At 32.5% G+C, this 20,446-nt stretch overlaps 1 protein-coding gene across 1 annotated transcript; it reads right to left on the bottom strand.

The window, feature by feature from the left end:
- Positions 1-7,869: 7,869 nt before the first annotated feature.
- On the bottom strand, positions 7,870-9,080 carry LOC106755030 (probable glutathione S-transferase). The gene is made up of 2 exons (XM_014637125.2): positions 8,619-9,080; positions 7,870-8,426 (listed from the first exon to the last, which is right to left on the bottom strand). The coding sequence occupies exons 1-2, from the start codon at positions 8,937-8,939 to the stop codon at positions 8,079-8,081; spliced, it is 669 nt and encodes a 222-aa protein (XP_014492611.1). The 5' UTR covers positions 8,940-9,080; the 3' UTR covers positions 7,870-8,078.
- Between the last annotated feature and the right edge of the window lie 11,366 nt (positions 9,081-20,446).

Raw genomic sequence — 20,446 nt, 5'->3', positions numbered from 1 at the left:
TAATGTTACATTTGTTTGATGTGTGACCATCCTTCATACAGTAAAAACAACACACATCACTCACTTTATTTTTAACAAAAGTCCCTTTTTCAACCCAAACTNTACNAGTNTTTCTNNCTTTGGACNTANAATTTTGATGCATGTTCCTATTTTTAACATTGCTTTTATTAAAATTTGTCTTAGCATATGAAATATTCTTGGTTGCCTTTGCAAGTAAATTTTCAAGTAAATATCAAACATATTACTCTTACAAGACAAACATTCAACAGGTTCACAAGTAGCATTTGAATAAGATATTTTTGTTTCTAAAGTACTAATTTTATTTCTTAAAACAACTTCATCATTAAGCAATTTATCATATTTAAATTTCAATACATTGTGCTCTTTCTTAAGCTTTTTATGTGCAGCATCAAGTTTTTCAAATTCATTCATCAAATCAAAGAAAGCCTTTTGTAAATCTAATTCACTAGATTCAAAGCTGGAATCACTTACTTGACTTCTAGTATCTTCTGAATTCGCCATTAGATAAATGTTGGCTTCTTCATCTGAATCACTTGAGCTTGTTGAACTGGAAGCATTGTCTTCCCAAGCTATGTAAGCTTTCTTTTTCTTTTGAAATTTACTTTCCTTCTTTTCTTCATTTTTTCTGTTCTTTGGACACTCAGATTTCACGTGTCCTCTTTCTCCACAACCAAAGCATTTCACACTTGAANGNNATTCTTGATTTTCTCTCCTNTCTTTGCGNAATTTGTCTTTTNCTTTTGCTTTCATAAACTTGGCAAACTTCTTTATCATGAGGCTCATGTTCTCCTCATCATCAGAATCATTATCTTCAATCCTCTTAGAACTCTTTCCTTTAGAGATCTCGGTCTTGAAGGCTAGTGTCTTTCTTTTGCCTTGATCCTTTTCAGTAGTTAGTCTCCTCAACTCAAGCTCATGCTCACGGAGCTTTCCAAACAGAATTGGCATCGTCATCTGAGTGAGGTTCTTAGACTCCGTGATGGCAGTCACCTTTGGTTGCCAAGACCTGTCTAATGATTTCAAAAATTTTACATTTAATTCATCAGTATCAAAGGTCTTACCCAACCCAGTTAAGTGATTCACAATGTGAGTGAAACGCTTTTGGACATCGGAAATTGTTTCTCCAGGTTTCATTCTGAACATTTCGTATTCTTGAATGAGAGTGTTCTTCCTTGCACGTTTCACATCCTCTGTTCCTTCGTGAGTGACCCTGAGGACTTCCCACATTTCCTGTGCTGTCTTACCCACTGAAATTCTATTAAACTCATCAAGTACAACAACAGATGAAATAATATTGCGAGCTTTAATATCAAACTGAGCTCGTCTATTTTCTTCAGCAGTCCAGTTAAAATAAGGTTTTTCTACCTATACACCATCAACTGTGCTTGTAGGAATATAAGGACCATTTTGTACAGCTTCCCAGATGCCTCGGTCAACAGACCCCATAAAAATTTCCATTCTGACTTTCTAGAAGGCATAGTTATCACCAGTAAAAAGTGGTGTTCTGTTAATAGAAGCACCCTCGGCATATACAAGGTTTTAGTTGTGACCGGCCATTTTCGCAAATTTTGAAAAACTATCAAAGCAAGCTCTGATACCAATTGTCGGTACCAGCGATGTATGGTTTGAAGAGTATAGCGCAGCGGAATTAAACTTAGAGTAAGCGGAAAGCATGTTTGGTCACCTTTTTAAAACAAGTTGGTCCTTTTTCGAAAAACAATTTTCTTTCAGAAAATTTATCGAACAGTTTGTGTGCAGACAAAAATAACAAGTGCAGGGAGTAGAAAAATCACACAAGTATTTTTATACTGGTTCGATTCAACAGAATCTACGTCCAGTCGTTAATCACTGTAAAGAGTGATTATCAGTTCCACTAAAAATATTTCACAGATTACAATAGACAGTGAATAAGAACTGATAAAAATAAACCTTCCTTCGACGAACGAACCAGAAGAATGACACTTCTAATGTCCACTTCAAATAACACTTCTTGCATCATCATCAAAACAATTCTTCAAGATTTACCAATACTCCTTATTAGTAACATTCCTATTTCAGAGAAAATTCTCATTTTAGAAAGCTCCAAGAATTCTCCAAGAAGATAGTGGTGATCTTTCTTGAGAGAGATTCAGATTGAGGAGTCAATTGCGCATACTGATTGATCAACATCTGCACAAAGAATGTGCTTCTCGTTTGATCTTGAAGGCTTGACATCCTGTGAAGATTGTTGTATTTGACTGAAGGCTTGGCAACCTGTGAAGTGTGTTGTGATAGGCTTGGCAACCTGTGAAGCGTGCTGTGATAGGCCTGGCATCCTGTGAAGAGTGTTGGTTACACGTTGAGGATTGTTCAGCGTGGGTGCAGATTGCAGAATAAGGGATTCTTGCTGCAATTCTGGTTTTGTGTGTGCAGCTATATTTGGTTTTGGGTTAGAGAGGAGATTTACATTTTTGCGTGGTGCTTTTATAAATTCCTTGTTGTAAAAACCGCAACCATTATATTGCATTTGCTTACAAGATTGGAAGGACACTGGATGTAGGCATTGTTGGCCGAACCAGTATAAAAACTAGTGTTTGATTTTCTCTATCCCTACACTCTTTATTTCAGACGAATTTATCTACTTAGTAGTCAACTACGTTTTTCGCTGCACTAAAATTTTTCATTACTTGCAATTCAAGGAGAGATCAAAAGCTTTGAATTTTCATACCAAGATTGCGAAAAGATTTTGTTTTTGATGATGTAATCCTATTGAAACTCTCATATATTGAAATTCTTACTTATTCATATGTTTTCTTTTATCAATTGTTAGAGTTTTTCCTCCATTATATTTGCATGCTTTGTTTAAGACATTATTCAATAGCATAATCTTTGATTCTATCTATATGGACACGTATGGGTAGGTCTAGACATGAGGGAATTCTCTTGGTAGAAATATTACCTAGATATAGGGATAGGAGGACCAATTGCCTTAAGCTTCTGTGCGAATTATGTAAAGCATGATTAATTGCTAGGGAGACTAGACATAGTAAACTAGTGATTAGGAGTAGACGCTATTCACCAAGATATTGGAATTAGGGGAGTCTAGAAAATGACACTAACATTGATAAAGAAGTAGAATTAAGTAGAATTTGTAGATATATGAGAGTGGGTTAGGATGAAATCATAAACCCCAACAACACCATTCATCCAATAGTTCAACTGTCAATTGATCAATCTTTACATGCATGTTTATTTTCTGTCTTGCATTTAAATCCTAATTTTCATTCACTCGAGTCTTAAAAGATCAGATATCACATGTTTAGACCTAAGAGTCTCTAGAAAAACGATAGTCAGACTTATATTAAAAAATTATTTTAAAATAAAATACTTCTATTTTAATATATTTATCTACTCTAATATTTTATTTTATATGTTCTTACTTATTTCGTTATCGAAAAATCCATTTAAAAATTAGAAAGCTATTTATTTAACGAAAGGCGAACGTGGCATTTTTTTAACTCGGTTTGTTTTCTATCTAAAGTTTAAAAGTAGTTTATTTGAAAAAGTTATCTCTCATCAGTTGTATTTAATATATATAATTTAAGAATCGAATTTCTACTTTGAAACAACATTGCCCATGACTATTATATTTTACCTTGATGATATTTGGCACGTCACAAATCATATCTTCAAAGAATAATTATAGCTTTTACATCATATCCTTATCTCATCGATACCATATCCATGAAAACCATATATCCACCTCATACTTATATGACGAGATTTTATTTTCCCCTTTTATTGATTCCATTAGCCACAATGTCAACTAGATTAAGACCCCAAAGTAAAAAGCTTTACAAAAAAAATCAACAACAATTATTTAACATTTACTTTTTCAATCATTACAAAATTCAGTAAAGTAAATTAAATACCCTTCTTTAAATAGTTTAAATTACTATGGCAGATACATGCCATTATTGTTTTCATTGAAATAGAAAAATTTCATAATTACGTTTTCTTTTTCTTTTTTCATTTTATAGAACCCGATTAGAAATTTAAGGAAAATAAACACTATTCGAGGTAGTTTTCTTTTTTTTTTTAAACTGTCGGAATGAATATTTCTTTAAGAAAGTTTAATGGTTTTAATAAGTGATATTTTGAAATCTTTCCTCCCAATATTACTTCATTTTTTTATTTTTTGATCAACAATCGTCTAACCTATTAGAACATCCTTTATTTCAATTCTTTTTAATAGATTAATAACAGTTTGTACGACATGTGACTTTTGTTTAATTTTTCATTTACTTACATGAAATGCTTCTTATTTTAGTTTTTATAACTCAGAAATTCTATATTTATATTTCAAACTACAGGCGATTTTTTTTGTAAGTAAATAATTGGTCAAAAAGTATTCAGATATTAATAAGGGCGCATAAATAATATATAAAATAGAAAAAAATGGATTATCTGAGAAATATTACTCTACGAATAAATATTTGTATTTATCTTTTAAAAACTCAATAATTTAATTAAAAATTATAAGTTTAAATGAAGTAAAATATAAATATTTTACTAGATAATTTAAAAAATTTATAAATAAAAAAATTAACAATTCAAATTTTATTTTATAAAAAATATTATTTTTTAAAATTAAATTTCCTTACTTCTCTTAAAGAGTATGAGTTTACCTTTTAAGAGTTTACCTTAACGAAGATAGAAAATAGTAAAACATATCATCTTCATCGTTTTTACTTTCAGAGTAAATTTTTTTCTCAATTCTCTAAAATTGTTTATATATTAGTGATTTGATTTGATAGATGTGTTTAAATGAGGACTTTAGCGACAAATATGAATTATTGGCCGTCTTGTAGTAATACCTTTAGTTAAATAATCAAGATTTTATGAGTAAACACTAATATAGAGAACAACATTTATATAAGATATTTTGGGTTTTGTAGTCAATTTTTGGTCCAACGTTGATATATGGCACATAAGTTTACTGTCACATGAAAATCACTCAAAATTAGAATTGTCAAATAGTTCACAATCCACTTCGGCTCACTACGGGTTCAGATTAGGTTAGATTTGAAAAAATTGTATTTTTTTATGCGGGGTCAGATTTCAACCTGACGCATGCGGGTTGAACCCGTGGTGGGTCGGGTTAGTCCACCAACCCACTTACCTAATTTTATTTTATTAAAATTTAATTTCAATTTTATAAAAAAATATTTATTATTAATTTTTTGCTTGAAAAAATTATTTAAGTTTCCTATTTTCAAAATTAATTAAACATCCATGTTAGGAGTGAAATTTGTTTAGATTTGAATTATATAAAGTTTGTAATTTTTTTATTTAAAAAAATTGTAATTAAGTGGGCTAGTGAACCAACCCACCCACCAACCCGTGGTGGGTCGGGCCGGGTTCAAATTTTTCTGGCTCGCTAATAAATAAGTCGGGTTGGGTTGGCTCACTAAGTGACCAACCCGTGATGGGTCGGGCCGGATCGAGTCGAGTTACCCGTTTTGACAACTCTACTCAAAATAAACATACATCAGACTGTATCAGAACATATTATCTTCAAGATTATGAACATACTTTAATGGAGATAACAAATACTAGAACATATCTTCTTTGTTATATTTATGTTTATAATAAATTTTGTTCTCATATCTTTTGAATTGTTTATGTGTGAGCAGTTTGCATATGCTTTGAGAGATGTGTTAGCATGTGAATTTTGAGTGGCTAAGATGAATCTTTGTGAGTCTATAGTTATAGTGGAATTGTTAGTTAAATAATCAAAATTTTATATGAGCAAGCATTAACAAAACAAAGATTTTTTAAGTTATTTTTGGTTTATTATGTCAATTTTTGGTTCACCATTAATGCATAACACACAGGTTTACATTGAATGAAAAACACGCGATATAAATTTACATAAAACTATATCAATACTGATGTAAAACAAAATTTTATGTTAGGCTATACCAAGTCTGACGTAAAAAAGTTTACACCAGTATTTATGAACTTATTTCAGTTTAATATGTTACATATCAATTGAAAGACTTTCATAAAGGGAGAAGAAGTATTAATGAACAAAGCAGTCAAACTCAGGATAAAGGTTGGACCACGTAGAAAGAAGATTGAGCTATATAGGCGTAAGAATATTACCATTGAGCATGGATACCCTTGAACCAATAAAAATCAATCTCCTCCCTAAGTGGCCTAACCTTTATTTGAATTTGACTTTTCTATTCATTCATTCTTCTTCCACTTAATAAAAAAATAATAATTTGATACACAACATCCTAAATTGAAACAAGTTCAGAAATAGTCATTCCATAGTAGTAGTTTTTTTATTAGTGGTAGAAATAAATCAAGGTGAGAACTGATGATTGATTTTCATTTTAAATGTCATGAAAGTAAAAAAAAAATGTAAACTTTGTTTTACCACTACAACATATTCTTAATATGAAAAATATGACATACAAATTAAGAGACATTCATAGAAGTCTTTAACTAAGTTTAACAAATAAACCTCACTGACAAATAAAATTCATGACTAAGTTGCCCCCATGAGAAGTTCATAATGAAAGAATGAGACTTGGTAAAAAATAAATCTTTAAACCAACACAATTTCGTCATTAGAAAACAAACCCTAACCCATTGTGGTGAATGCGATTCTCATTATTTATTTATTTTATCTTTTGCATTTTTGTGTTTGCACAATAGTGCATGTTCGACATATTAACTTGCGTAATATGCTTCAGTTCTTGTATGCAACTGCAGATAATGGTTTAATTTGTGATTTTGACAGTGAAAATTTCTATAGAGACTCATGCAAACCACATTGTATCTTTGATTGTGCTCATTTAGTTCATTCCTAGGTTGTTTTAGATTTTTTCTGTACATAGAGATAAAACTTAAATACTTTTATTTATATTTTGAAATGTTGTGGTCAGTGCAAGTTTTGAAAATTATGTGGTGTTGAATAATAACATGCAAATAAAATATGAATAAAACGCACTCCTTATGTACTCCTTTGTTTTTGGATTGTATTACCTTTGCCCATTGGGAAAGAAAAGTTTGGTTAAAATACTTTCTATTTGAGATTCAGTATAAAAATATTTAAAAAATATATTCTAAAAAAAATACTTTTAGTCTCGTTTATTTCTATAATTGAAGCAGAAATTGGTGTATGATAGTAGTTGTTCTCACAATCGTTACCATAAATAATATTAAACCAGATATAATTTATTAACTAGATTGTTTGTGGAATTGAAACAAAAAAGTTTATGAGAACATTTCTTCTCACAATCACTGCCATAGATCTAATTTTTTTTATTTATTTAAGTTTAGTGTTTTTATTTTCTTAACCAAAACAAAATGTAGACATTTTTACTTCGATTTATAATCGACCAAAAACTTTCTCTTTTTTATCTCATCTTGGTATACTTTATCGATTATAAAAACTAATAAGTGTTGTATCCCTTCCCTTCAACGATAATTATTGACCAATTACTTTCGTAAGAATTCCACCTTTAAATTAAAAAGAAACTAAATGTACAGTTCTTAAATTATAAAATTTAAATAAATAAAAAGCGAATATTAAAGTCATTCTTTACAGCACGGTTTTTATATAAGCGAATAAGAAAAGTAAATTTATATTATGTTATAAAAATTTCAATAAAATAAGTTGTGTTAATAAGATGACTTCTAATTAAAAAGAAAGCGAATTCACATTTTAAAAGTAAGTTTTTTTTTATTCTGGAATGGTATTTTTTGTATGTAACCTACTCAAGTGTGTAAATTAAAAAAAAAAAAAATATCTTAATGTGTGTGATCGAGGTGATTTGTGTTGATCAAATATGATTTTAGTGTAGAAGGAGTACCATTTAATTAGTACTACTTACCCACATATTACATATTTTATTGATTGAATTGAAATATCGGAAATTTCAACATCATAGGATTGGATTTTAAAAGGAAAACATAACCACGCGTACAAGTAGCTTTGAGAAGGTACAAACTTGAAATTGAAATTAACATTGTTTGGAATGGAGTCTGACTATATTAATGTACTAATTTTTCCTTTTAGCAGCTAGGCTTTGAGCCCGAGCCTTGAAATAGGCAAAAAGTTGGTCTTTTGGAGGCAGAACCTGGTTCACAAGTGGATGGTTGTGAAAGTCTTGGCTCCATTTATATAACCTTGGAAATTTCTCACTTGAGAACAATTGCAACCCTGCAATCTCTTGAACAATAGGTATGAACACTCCAGCAATATCCACAAACCCAATCTCATCCCCACCAAAAAACTTCCCCTTCAGCTCCTTCTCAAGATACCCAAGAGCCTCAAATAACTCTTCTACAGCCTTCTCTTTCTCTTTCTCATCAACTATGAACGCAGATTTCCATGCTGGAGCCACACACTGTTCTCACAAATTAAACCACCATCTTTATTATACAATTATAAAACTAAAGAAAACCATTATTACAGTAAATATTTCCAAACAGATCTGAATCTTCTTAACCAACACCATCACATATCAAACAACAAATCAAGGCAGAAAAAATTGACAGGAGATTTAGTTTGAGAAAAGAAGGGATCTCAGAGTTGTTACCTTGTCATCGATGAACTTAGCCCAGAAACGAGCCAAGGCTCTCTGGTAAGGATCCGAAGGCAAGATAGGGTTGTGCTTCCATGTGTCATCGATGTACTCAACAATGACAAGGGACTCTGATATTGGGTTCTGGTTGTGAATGAGCACAGGAATCATTTTGTAAACTGGGTTATACTTGAGGAGAAGATCACTCTTGTTGTTCAAATCATCTTCAATGTATTTGTATTCTATTCCCTTCAATTTGAGAGCGATCTGAACCCTGTGCAGAAATGGGCTTCCCACAACTCCCAGAAGGGTCAACTCTTCATCACTTCCAGCCATTATACCACCACTTCACTTCACTTCACTTCACTTTTCTTCACCAAACCAATAACCAAGTTACTTGTATTCCTAAATCGATCTTGAGCTTCCTTCTGCAATTAACTACTATATATAGTAGACTTACCACATGAAAAAATTGAAATTCTTATCTTTTCTTCCTACTGTTTAAAAATAGAACTTTACCCTTCAAATGGCAAATATTGTTAAGAACATTAGGAGACTTCCAACAAATATAAAAAAATTAAAAAATATATATATAGTAGTATATTTTAATGAAAATTAATTAACTTATATTTCAAAATAATTTGTAATTTAAAGAGAACGTACAACATTTATAGTTTCTTTCCTAGAAAGAATACTTATTCTTAAATTAAAAATATTTTAATACATTTTGTTATAAAATTAGTAAAGTTATCATGCATAACCGTAATGATTTAATATGGTATAAAAGTGTTTGCAAATTTATATAAAAATACCATTTCAAAATACGTACTACAAAATATAGTATTGTTTTTGTTTGCGATCTACCTTTGGGATATTATTTTGTAAGGCGTATTAGTCAAACTTATTTGTGTGAATAATACAAGTCTATTAAAATAGAAGGGATTAAGGACTCGGTTAGGATATCACGTGGGATTAGTGGATCAATAATTAGATTAGTGAATTATTAGGCGCAATTAGGAGTGAAAGACAAAAAATCACACATCACATTATTAAACTAGTATTCTGTTACATTTTAATTCTAATTTGGGTTTTTTTAATGATAATTTAATTTATCCTGTTAAAAATTAATTTGTTCTTTATTTTAAGTAATTACCACTTAATATTAACTTAAAGTAAAATTAAGTAATTAATTAATTAAAATTTAGCAAAAGAATATTTAAAGTTCAGGTTTTATACATATTTATTTTATGTAAATAATAAACACTTTAAAAATTAAATGTAAAACTAAATATAAAAATAATTATGAACATAGTTTAATTTGTTACTATATAAAGATTATTTCTTAGAAAAAAATAAATTTATAATTCATTTCCATATTATAAACTTATATACACATATATTGTTGGTACACAAACTGTACCATCACGTTAAGCTTCTGTGTGGTTCTGTTAATGTACATAATTCAAAGGACAATGTAGGAGTTTGGTTAATTTGTTGACCAAAGAATTTGGAAACAATGTTTGGTTTTCTGGATTGGAAAATGAAGGTTAATGAGAAATTGAGCGAGCAAGTGAACAACATAAATACTTTGGTAGAGTATGTAACAAATTTGGTGGGAAGCATGAGTAGCTTAGGGGATAGTTCAAATAGTTTGGATAACATTGATAGCTTGTTGGAGTGAGTGGACAACTCAAAAGGATCTCGATTTGTTAGTGTGGAGGGACGTGGTCCATTATTTCAAAAGAAGAACAATATATTAGTAAGTATCCAGGTATGAGAACATGAGGAACTGAAAGTAGAATCTCAAAAATTGAAAAAGGAAGCTTGGAGACTAGAAGTCGAAAATTGGAAATCGTTGCACTTCATGTTGGAGAAATCATGGGATTTATGAGGAAGAAGGGGCTGAAGACCTAAGTTTTGAAAGGGTCGTGCAGGACGAGAAATGGAAAAAAGACAATGGATAACGAGATCGAGGAAATTGAATGAAAAAATATAGTTTGCCAAAAGGAGCTTGACACATTCGACAGAAAATGGGTGTATAAGGAAAAGACCAGGGTTAAGAAAAGATGCATCTTTTGGGATCTACCATATTGGAAGGATAATTTGTTAAGGCATAATCTTGATTTCACGCATATTGAGAAAAAAAAAATTCTTTGACAACATTTTTAATACCATCATCGATGAGATTAGGAAAACAAAAGACAATGAAAAGGCTCGAATAGATTTAGCTTTGTATTGTGGACGAAAAGACTTAGAGCTAAAAAGTCATAGAAATGGAAAGATGTACAAGTCAAATGCAAATTATACATTATCAGTATACCAAACAAAACAAGTTTGTCATTGGCTAAAAGATCTTAGGATGTCTGACGGATATTCTTCTAACTTGTAAAGGTTTGTTGATGTGAATAGGGGAAAACTCGTTGGGATGAAAAGCCATGACTGCCACATGTTTGTGGAATGCTTACTTCCTATAGCATTTAGTTCTTTGTCGGCTCATGTTCTCAATCCCATTACAGAGATAAGTCATTTCTTCATAGATTAGTGTTCTACAACATTGAACGAGGACGACCTTCGGAAGATGGAAGAAAACATTTCAGTCATTCTCTGTAAGATGAAGAGAATATTTCCCCCCTCATTCTTTGATTCTACGGAACATCTTCCTATCCATCTTCCATATGAGGCAACACTTGGTGAACCCATCCAATATAGGTGGATGTACCCTTTTTGAAAGGTGACTATATCACGTCTTACTCTTGAATTTAGTTGGCATATTTCATAATCCTAACATACAACTTTCATAATTTTATATTCATGGGATATGCTAAACATTCAGTTAAGAATAAAGCTAGGGTTGAAGGATCTATTTGCATATCGTATTTGCATAGAGAGACAACTCCTTTTAGTTTCCACTATTTCAAGAACTTTATGTTAATACCCCAAAGCAGTAGTAATAAAAGACTAAAATTGAAAGGCTTCGCACGACATTATCAGTGTTTGACCAACCTGATCGTCATTCTGGGAAGTAATCAGCTCATTGGTTAACTGATGAAGAATTAAGATAAACTTATGTTCATGTGTTGATCAATTGCAATAAAGTTCAACCTTATCTTGAGCAAGCCTCGAAAGTAAATTGCTTTTTCTTAAATACTTCATTTTATTTATTAAATTGTCTTTGACCTAATATCGTCATACTTTGTACAAGTCATTCTACATATATATCAACTTTTTTAGTCAAACGATTTGACATATATACATGCAAATTTCCCATTGTGGTTCAGGGATCAAATACGACTTATGAAATTGTTCCACATACATTTGTTCATGAAATATGTAATCATTAAATTATTGAATATGTTCATATGTTTTATGGTTGTAGCTTCATAACGATCCTTTAAGTGTGAGAAACCAATATCTTAGAGATTTGTCACTTGGTCCTTTAAGATGTGTAAAGGAATGACAGACCTTCTTTGTGAATGGATACAAGTTTCATACCAATGCGTGGAGCTAGGGCAAAAGGAAGATAAATAGTGGAGTTCATGTTAAAGGCCTTATAGAAAGGGCAAAGATGATTTCTCTCGTGTCATTAAACACATATATGAGCTCGAGTAGAATTCCTCAACCACTGAAAAGAAGATTGTATTATTTTATTATGATTGGTTTGATCCATCAAGAATGGGTACAAGAGTGTATTCAAAGTATGACATTGTGGATATTCGAGTGGATAAAAGATATGTGTTGTTTGATTCTTTTATAATTGCACATAATAAAAGAATATGTTCATGAAATATGTAATCATTAAATTATTGAATATTTTCATATGTTTTATGGTTGTAGCTTCATAACGATCCTTTAAGTGTGAGAAACCAATATCTTAGAGATTTGTCCCTTGGCCCTTTAAGATGTGTAAAGGAATGACACACCTTCTTTGTGAATGGATACAAATTTCGTACCCATGCGTGGAGCTAAGGCAAGAGGACGATAAATAATGGAGTTCATGTTAAAGGCCTCATATAAAGGGCGAAGATGATTTCTCTGGTGTCATTAAGCACATCTATCAGCTCGAGTGCAATTCCTCAACCACTGAAAAGAAGATTGTATTATTTTATTGTGATTGGTTTGATCCATCAAGAATGGGTACAAGAGTGGATTCAAAGTATGACATTGTGGATATTCGAGTGGATAAAAGATATGCGTTGTTTGATTCTTTTATAATTACACATAATGTACACTGAGTGTATTATGTATGAACGAAGCTTTTGTGTTGAAATAAAGACCAAGCCTAGAGGTCGCATAGATTCTAATGAGGTAGAAGTCAAAGTGCCATACCAAGTAGAGGAAATGTCACATGTTAATAACGATATTAAAGTTGAAAAAGTTATCTGATTGCAAGATATAAAAGCTCGACTTGAAGAAGTGGATCCCAATACTGTTTCATCGTTTCACGGGCATATGGATGAAGATATAAGTGAATCGGAAGAATGCAATGAAGAGGGACAAAGTGAAGATGAGGATGAAGATGAATTTCATAGTTCTAGCACTGAATAAAGTCAGGGTGTGTTGGTGTATTTAGGAATCAAATGTTGGAAAAATTTATGTATTTGCATGATGGTACAGTAGTTTACTCTTTGTATTAACCAAGTTAATTTCCCACCATGATATTAATGTTATTTTGTGGTAATGCTCATGAGAATGTTTTGTCACCTCTGGGAACTAACTAGTATGTTTAAACATGTTTAAAACCTATTTTAGTTATATGATTCCATTGATGATGATAATTATTGTGAAAAAAAACTTTGTGAACTAGATGCTGACCGAACAAGTAAGCAATACCTATACTTTGCTTACTACACACAATTTGACCACTAACAACCCCTTATCAAATCTCCCCACAAACCAAATGCCCATTCATCATTTGAAAAAGTAAAACCCTCTACCAGTCTCAACATTAAGGATTGTTTATTCAGTAGTCAGCTTTAGAAATCTACTATTACATTAGCCCTTCACAATGAGTGGTCCAAGAGTGTTTTTTTCACATTCTTGATTAGTTACTTCTTCAGGGTACCGAATTAAAATTTGGTTTAGAGGTAATATAACACAATACATGATAAAAACACTACATGTTGATCACATTGACATTATGTTGCAATACTATAATATAGAATATGTTTAATACAATTTGTTATGCTCTTCAATGACCAACAATTTCATTTATTATGTCGAAGAATATGGCATCAGGTGGTTGTGACATTCCTACTTCACCTTCAGCAAAATAAGATAATCCTACTTCACCTTCAGCAAAATAAGATAAGGGGTAGGGAAGAAAAACTCTTATGTGGTGAAGTTGTTACCCCATTTAAAATAATGAAAATGCTTCAAGCAGCCAACCATCTACACTTACTTCTACCTCCACTGGTAAATTTGTTCCACCTTCATTAGAAGTTCTTGGCTTGACACCCAGTCCAGATCAAATTGTTGTTGATCGATGGGCATCACTCTATCCCAATGTCGATTCTAAACCATCAACACCCACAAATATTCTAGCATAACCTGGTACAAAGGATCAAGGTCCACATTGAAGTTCAGCCACGAATGATGTGGAAGACGGTTCCAACAGTCGTCCAATGATTACACCTGTTGGAGGAAGGTAACAAAAAATTTAGATAAATTCATGTACAAAATGAATTTAATGTTGCTAGATGCGTATAATATATTATTCTAATGTTTGAGTATTATTTTGGTATAGGTTTTATCCTTCAAAAACGACATTGAAAGCAATCACAACCACCATCAAGCAACAGTTTGATGAGCCCTGGCTAACATGGGGACAAATCCCTCAAAGAGACATGGGTGTTTTCTTTGTGCGTTTGAAGGTACACATGAGTTTCATTTAAATACTAACAAGATAGATTTAGAAATTGTCATATTATTGTCTTGAATAAAAATTTACATTATGTACCATAGTTTCTGTAACACCCCTAAAGGTGCCACTAGAAAAATAACAAAATTTGAAATTTACGCCAATTTTTTTTTTTCAATTAAAATTAACATCGCGAAAACAAAACCTCAAAAGTTTAAGCGTCTTACAACATAAAGATCAAACCTTACAAATATCAAATCCATTGTTCAAAAAAAACATAAAATAACTATAAAACATGATAAATATCCCCATAGCTATTCTCATATCTCTCGTCGTGCTACTCCATCTCTGCCTTATCTGCAACACCATCTACTCCTGTACAAGTACGATCATCGCAGGTGGAACCACAACCACAAAAGGAAAGGGTGAGTAACTAAGAACATAACATAGCATATAATTTCAATGTCAAAGCATCAACATAGACTAAAGTAGTCATCACATCACAACACGGATTATCATAGTCATAACATTACCATACATCATCGTATTAAACTCACAACTCAAAACATTTACACAAGCTTCTATTGTTTCCTTGAATTTTGTCGTACCAAACATGTTTCGCAAAACAGGGTGATTCAAGCTGCCTTCCATCGCAACTTCAGCCTATCTGCCCGACTCCTCAAGGAATTATGAGTAAAAACTTCAGTTAGGCACACCCACCGAGCACTATACTCAAACGAGCCGAAGTCATTGGGCGAGACATCCAACCCTCTCTAGTCCTCGCACACGATGATAGGGTGACACTCGAATCTCAGTCTTCGCAAAGAACTCAAAACACTATTGTATCGCAATACGAACACCATCGGTTTGACAAAAATTTTAAGGAAATGACAGAACGCTTGCTCTCACAACTTTACCATTACAACCATTGCCACATATATAAAGTCAACCAAATTCATTGGCCATCAATAAAAAAAATCACAAATAATTAAATAACTTAATTTAATTTTTTTTTTTACTGACGCACCCCCATACAATTACTAATTTTGTACTTTCATCAACTAGAAGAACATTTCTAATGCACCCCCACTTTTTACCAAATTCCCAACACCAAAGAAAACGTCTAAATCCAATACACCCCCTTTTTACTCTAAACACACTCTCTTCTACATCCAACTTTTCAAGTGGACCCAAAGAACATTAATTTACATTTTCTCTCACTTCCAAAGTAGGTCCCACATGAAATCATCCATTTCTCACCAAACTCTCTCTTTCTCTCTCCTTTTTACCATTTACGTAACCTTTCTTCACACACCTAAACACTACAATTTTCATTTCACTATTCTCTCTCCTCCATTTAATGCTCACGGCCCACCTCTCTTTACTCACTCTTTTATTTTATTTATTTACTTATTTTCATCAACATTCACTACCCTCTTCTTCTCACTCTACGTAAAGAGTGTTTCTCCCTACACCTCACCTCCTTCTTCCTGCACCTCCCAAATTACTCATTTGTCCTTCTTTTAATAAATTTAAAGCATAATTAATGATTATTTAATTATATTTTATCCTTCCTGCACCCCACACTTCGCGTTCACTTTTATGACATTTCTTTCTCATTCCGTTTTACTGTTTATACATTGCTATTTCTATTTCTGATCCGTGGTGTGGTGGTGCTTGTTGGTCGTGATACTTGGTGTAGCAGAGGAAGAAGAAGAGATAGGAAGATGCACCCCAAAATAAACGAACCGCACTTCGAAATGCAGTTAAGAGGTGCCGCACTTGGAAATGTGGTTAAAGGGTGCCGCATTTCGAAATGCGGTTAAGAGGTGCCGCATTTCGAAATGCGGTTAAGGGTGCTAAAATTGGTTATATTTTCACCATTTTCTCTTCTCTCTGTTACTCCAATATATTATCTATCAATTTATACATATAGACAAATTTTCCTGGTATTTCTATTCGTGTGTATGAAGTCATGGGTCTGAAATTTAAAAAATAAAGTATCAAATAATTCTTTAAAATTAAAATATTATAATTTTAATTTTTAAAATATGCATCTTATTATTAATATTTTAAATTTCATAATCATTATTATATGGAAAAGAATAACAGAAAAAATGAACGTTAATTGCTTAAAATACAAACATGAAAGCAAATATCAATTACTGGGAACTAGAAGCATTAATTTCACCTTTATATATTTTTCTCTGCATCTTCATATTAAAAAAATCCAATTTTACAATTTGAAAATTAAAAATAAGGGGTGATTTTTGAAAATTAAAAAAATCCCTTTTCGAAATGCGGCACCCTTAACTGCATTTCGAAGTGCGGCACCCCTTAACCGCATTTCGAAGTGCGGTTGGTTTATTTTGGGGGTGCATCTTCGTTGTCCGCAGTTCGTATTGCGGCTGAAGCGAACGCGATTCGCAGTTTAGGACCTTCACGAGCTGTCTCTTCTTCTTACTCTCTTCACCACCACCAAGTATCACCACGACCAACAAGCACTATCACACCACGAATCAGAATTAGAACTAGAAATAGCAATATATAAACTGTAAAACTGAATGGAAAAAAATGCCATAAAAGTGAACACGAAGGGAGTGTGGAGGTGCAGGGAGGATAGAATATATTTAAATAATCATTAATTATGCTTTAAATTTATTAAACGAAGGACAAATGAGTAATTTTGGAGGTACAGGAAGAAGGAGGTGAGGTGCAGGGAGAAACACTCCTACGTAAAATACAACCCACACCAACATTCTTCTCCCTCCTTCTTTAATTGTCACGGTCCCACACCTCATTCCCATGCATTCTTCCATTTTATTTTTTCTAATTTTTCTTCTCCACTCCTTACGTAATTTGCATGCACCACAACCACCCCTGTTAGTTTCTATTTCATCCAAAACCACTTAGATCTTCAAGGCTCTTACAACTTATCTCCTTTTCTTCATTTCCATAACATACCAAGTCAACTCCAAGACTCTACTCCATTCCTTTCTTTCTCAACTCCCACCCCAAGACTCTTATTACTTCTCCTTGCCTCTGCTTAGTGATTTGTAATGTGCCCATCTCTACCTTTCACTTCCATTCTTCTCTTTTCATGTTCTTCTTTCCCCCAAGACCCCAAACTTTCATTCATCTTCATTGTTTTCATCAACCCATGTATCCCAACTTCACCAAAACATCACTTTCAATCCTCTCATTCTCATAACTCACTCTTTTCTCTTCCAACAATAGAAGAGAATTCCCAATACCCTCTTACTCACACTCTTGATCCAAGAGTGGAGATAAGTGCCCAAAAAAATGTATAAAAAGTATATGCGATAAATATAACAAGATACACAACAAATAATCATGATTTTAAGTGTACCCATGACACTTTTTCATACCCATGCAACATCCCAAGTGCCCAAACATATATACCCATTACAACAACAACATATTTCATAAAGTATGAATTTGTATAACTCAAGGTATACCTATTACAACATCAAAAACGAAAATACCAAAATATATACAACCCAAGTCCCCTTCACAACCCAAATCTAAAATAGCATTTAAATAATCACATGAAACTCAACACAAAAAGAGAGTGCATACAACAACATCTTAAGCTTCTACCCATCATACACCATGTTATACCCCAAGTTAAACCCCTTACCTCAAATCCAAGCTAGCTTCCAAAGGCTCTTAGTTTTCTTTTCTCACTAGACAACAAGCTTTCACTCCTCTTGGTCTCCCACAAGTGACGTCCAAAAACTCCAAGGCTAGGTTGGCTCTTCTTTTCTCTCACCAACTTGGTTGCTCTCCAAGAGTGTCTCTCCAACTCACGGTTCTCTCTTTCTTTTCCACTCTCCAAGTGTTTTGTTTTTCAACCCTACTAATTTAAACTTACACACTTAAGTAGAAACTAACTCTAAACCTCACCAACCTTCACTAACCACCCAAGGAGACCCTACATTACTAACTTCATATTCTCATTCCTAACTCTTCAATATCCCAATAAAACTTCACTTTAATGTGAGTAAATGACAATTTTAAAGTGTGCTTAAGTACCTCCAATTTTCAATGCAATGGTTAACCTCCCCAAAGAACTTCACAAACACATCACATTTTTCTCTTTCTTACTTCATGGTGGGACCCACATGGCAAGGTGGAAACTTAAAAGATCTAGGAGCCTTTTTGTTCTTAGGAGGGTTTGAACTTAAGACCAAAAACACACCTCCTCCCATGCACACACAACAACCACTAGATCAAGCTCCATCTACTAATATAATAGTACAAACAAATATATTATATTACTCTTTCAACCTTTTTCGAAATTTTATATATAGAACTAAAATTAATTTGATTTTTCTCTCCTTCCTTAATATTTCTCAACACTGATTCACATCACAATTTATTATTTAATACCACCAAGTAAAATACTTAAAGCAAGAACTCATTTTATTTATACGGGTCTTACAGTTTCTTTTAAATGGATGTATATTTTGACTAGGCAGTGTCAATTTCGTTGTAATTTAAAGTGGTTGTGAGATTGAAAGTTTTACTGTTTGTGTATATTTTGATTGACCATTCTTGTTTTATTTAAGTCTGTCCATTACTTATTACAAATGAAAATTTACAATAACAAACTTTGGAGTTCTCATTAATGCTTATCCCTTTTTTCGCATACAATTGAAACACCAAACCATATTTCCTTTAACTATGTGTTGTTTCAACCTAATTCAGGGTCTACTCATCTAGTTACTAATTTGCATTATGATAACATGTTGTTTGCTCAAATTGATGTTGTCTACGCTGCCATTAAGAGATTGGGCCATCTTGATATTAAAGAACATATTTCAAAGACTGGTTGGCCTTCTAAACGTGGCTCTGATGAAATTGGATCCACACCACATAATGCAGAAATATATAATAGCAATCTATTGAAGAAGATAGAGAAAAAAGAGGGCACTCTGGCAAGGCCATCTGTCCCTTTTGATGTCTTTGTTTTTGCACCTTTTAGTGAGAATTTGAAGCCTGGTCCTTTATTTGAGAGAAACTTTGGTCTCTATTATCCTGATGGAAACCCAATTTACAACATTCGATTAGAAGGTTATCTCCCATAAATGACTAGGGAGTTTGAGTCCAAATCTAACGTGTTGTCCATCAATTTTGTTTGCATATTTGAGTTTTTATTGTTTACTTAGGAGCTTTAACTGATACAGAATATAAAAAAAAATAACTTTCTATATTTCATTCTTTTGTTAGAGGAAACAGATTCAAGGCAAACCTTATACTTCTTTATGCACAACAATGGTAAGAACCATCTCTTACCCTGATTCAATTACATTATGTTCTTCTGATCCTGAAGAACAACTTAGTTCTTCTTCTTCTTCATCTACATACAATATTTAAGCCAAGATTTGTAAGGTTCCATCACTAAACCATTCACACATCACAATATACCATAGCAATCCAAGAACTCTATCAAAATCCAAGTTCCAAAACCAAGAGCACCTTCAATCCTCAACTTATGTCGGGGCTTATTATTGTTTAACCAACAAGTCTAGCTTAAGATGGTGTGCGACTTGCAATTGTCCTCAACAATATCTTTCCTTCTAAGACCAAAACTGCTCAAGCTTGAACACGTCTTCAAGCGATCACCATGCATGATAAATGTTGTTGTCACTTGTGTATCAGCGGAAAAAAGAGATCTTCACCACTCTTCTCTTTCCAACTCTTTTAATATAAAGTAGCACAGTTCTTCTACATTTGCTAATATGCCCATTCACTGATCCTAAAGCACAATTTTCTTGATTTGGAATATACGCACATGATGAAGGTTGAAAAACAGTTATTTTCATATGTCAATTTGGACCAAATTACACCCTTTACTACTCGGAATGAGCTTAGAATCAAGCAAAACTCAATAAATGAGTCTGAAGAGAGTCAAAAGCTGTTTTTAGCGATTTTATGCTTGTTTTGCATTGTTTTGAAGCTA

The sequence above is a fragment of the Vigna radiata genome, unplaced genomic scaffold, assembly GCF_000741045.1.
Source record: "Vigna radiata var. radiata cultivar VC1973A unplaced genomic scaffold, Vradiata_ver6 scaffold_309, whole genome shotgun sequence".
In the NCBI taxonomy this organism is placed as follows: domain Eukaryota; kingdom Viridiplantae; phylum Streptophyta; class Magnoliopsida; order Fabales; family Fabaceae; genus Vigna; species Vigna radiata.
The sequence above is the reverse complement of the archived record's forward strand: the minus strand, read 5'-3'. Positions and strand labels throughout refer to the sequence as shown.

Excerpts from the sequence above, each read along its gene's own strand:
- LOC106755030 (XM_014637125.2), bottom strand. The coding sequence starts at position 8,939 with ATGGCTGGAAGTGATGAAGAGTTGACCCTTCTGGGAGTTGTGGGAAGC. Across the intron at positions 8,427-8,618 it reads CTAAGTTCATCGATGACAAG|TGTGTGGCTCCAGCATGGAA; the intron begins GTAACAACTCTG and ends TTGTGAGAACAG.